At 29.3% G+C, this 2,145-nt stretch overlaps 1 protein-coding gene across 1 annotated transcript in view; it reads left to right on the top strand.

Moving 5' to 3' along the window:
- LOC107015908 (tetraspanin-6) overlaps window positions 1–1,686 on the top strand; it is a 5,020-nt gene extending 3,334 nt beyond the window's left edge. The window contains exons 2-3 of the mRNA XM_015216344.2: window positions 372–685; window positions 1,443–1,686. Coding sequence (XP_015071830.1) covers window positions 372–685; window positions 1,443–1,482 — 354 coding nt within the window. The 3' untranslated portion in view covers window positions 1,483–1,686. The remainder of the gene's footprint in view (window positions 1–371; window positions 686–1,442) is intronic.
- The last annotated feature ends 459 nt before the right edge of the window (window positions 1,687–2,145 follow it).

The raw sequence follows: 2,145 nt of genomic DNA on the forward strand, positions 1-2,145 counted from the left end.
GGAGAGGGGGATAGAAGTTTAAAAATAAAAATTTAAAGTTGAAAATATTTTTAAAAAGCAAAATTATTTTTTTGGGGAGGGGTGGCCGATGGTGGGTTGGTGGTGTCAGGAATCGGGTAAAAAAAAATTTAAAATTGAAATATTTTTTTAAAAATTGTTGTTTTTTTCAAAAAAAAAAAGTAATTTAACATTGGAGAAGAATTTTAAAAAATGTTTTCCTGGAAAGTCATTTTCCAAACTTTTGTCCCAACCAAACATGAGAACCAAATACAGTCTTAATAAAAATTTAACTACAAAATATTCATTTTACCCTTGATAAAATGATTTCTAGCTACACGAATATGTATAACTTATTTTAGACGGCATGACAGTCAGGATGTTGCAAGCCACCAACAGCATGCAACTATGGATTGACAACAATGACACAAGAGGCAGATTGTTACCAATGGAACAATGATCCAAATTTGCTATGCTATGAGTGTGATTCATGCAAAGCTGGAGTTCTTGAAGATGTGAGAAGGGATTGGCAAAAGATATCAGTTCTTAACATTGTCATGCTTGTCTTACTCATTGGAATTTACTCCATTGGTTGTTGTGCTTTTCAAAACACCAAAAGGGCTGTATCTGATTATCCACATGGTGAAAACCGTATGTATAAAGTCAGACCAAGATGGGATTTCTACTGGTAAGTCACCTACTTTCAATTACATTGTTATTTGGAGTCTAAAAATATTTATTTTAAAGGAACAAATATTCTAAGTGTTTAACAAATCAGTAAAATTACTTTTAAATGACATCGGAAACAGATTTTCTGTTGTTGAAAAAGTAGCAAAAAAATTTTTTACTAAAAAAATAAACAGAAGTAGAAGTAGAAATTATTTTTTTCAAGATTAAAAGTATATATATTTCATACATACATATTTATTAATTAACATATCTTATAAATTTAATTTAGTTTTATCTAAATATTTTATTTATCAATATATATTTTTTCCAAAAACATTTTGCTTGAAAAATTAATTTTAAAAGAAGTTGTAGAAATTAGTACTCCTTCCGCCCCTGTTTTACGTGGTACTCTTTTCTTTTTAGTCTGTTCGAAAAAGAAAGTCACCTTGCTATAATTTAAAGGAATTTAACTTTATAATTCCTCTTTTACCTTTATGGAATGATTTACAACCACATAAATATCTGAAAATTGTTTGACTATAAATTTTAAAATTCTTTCTCTTTTTCTTAAAACCGTGTCAAGTCAAATAACGTCATATAAAATAAAACGGATAAGTATTGCTTGTGCATTTTGATTATCTTGTAGAAACATAAATAATTCTTAAATGATTTTTAAATACAACAACAATATGAAGACCCCTTTTAAGGGGATATTTGTATTCAATGGTGAGATTATATTGACTTAGCTTTATTGCTATTTTATTTTTGGTTGATAGGTGGAGATGGTGGCATGACAGGAGACATCAGCTTTATTAGACCAAAACATGGCACTTCGTTTGGTCCAAAAGCAACATATCATCAAAAGTGATGCTAATTAAAGTTATGCTAATTAGTATTCTCTTTGTTTTCCAACAAATATTAATTCCTAGCAGGGTTTTTTCCACACCTCCTTTTCTGTACAAAGAAAAAGATTTTACTACTTAATTTCACATTCTACCATTTCCTTTTCCATCTTTTTAAGTTTACTCTAGCCTTTTCATTTTGCAAATAAAGATTAAGTGTATATATATATATTAAAATTGGTTTTGGAAATGTATGCCCGGTCCACTAGTGGGATATTTTAGACTTTATCGTGGGACATTCCATCTTATCCCATTTAGTTTGGGATTATTATATCATATTCCTTAGGAGAGATAAATAAGCCTAGAAATTATAATCCGACGTAACAATTTATAGAAGGTGACAATGCTTTTCATTATTTCTATTTGTAGTCCAAGCTATATACAAATTCTTAATTAAACCTTTCTAACCAAGCAAACTATTGTAAATAAGGTAATGTAATCTCCAAAATATAGACACTTTCCTAAAATATTCCACCGCCTATGTACACTCTTAATACGTCACTTAATATACTTCCTTCCCCTCAAGCTGGAGCATGAAGATCACAAATGCCTAATTTGTGAACTAGATACAACAACT

Source organism: Solanum pennellii, chromosome 4, assembly GCF_001406875.1.
Source record: "Solanum pennellii chromosome 4, SPENNV200".
NCBI classification, from domain to species: Eukaryota; Viridiplantae; Streptophyta; class Magnoliopsida; order Solanales; family Solanaceae; genus Solanum; species Solanum pennellii.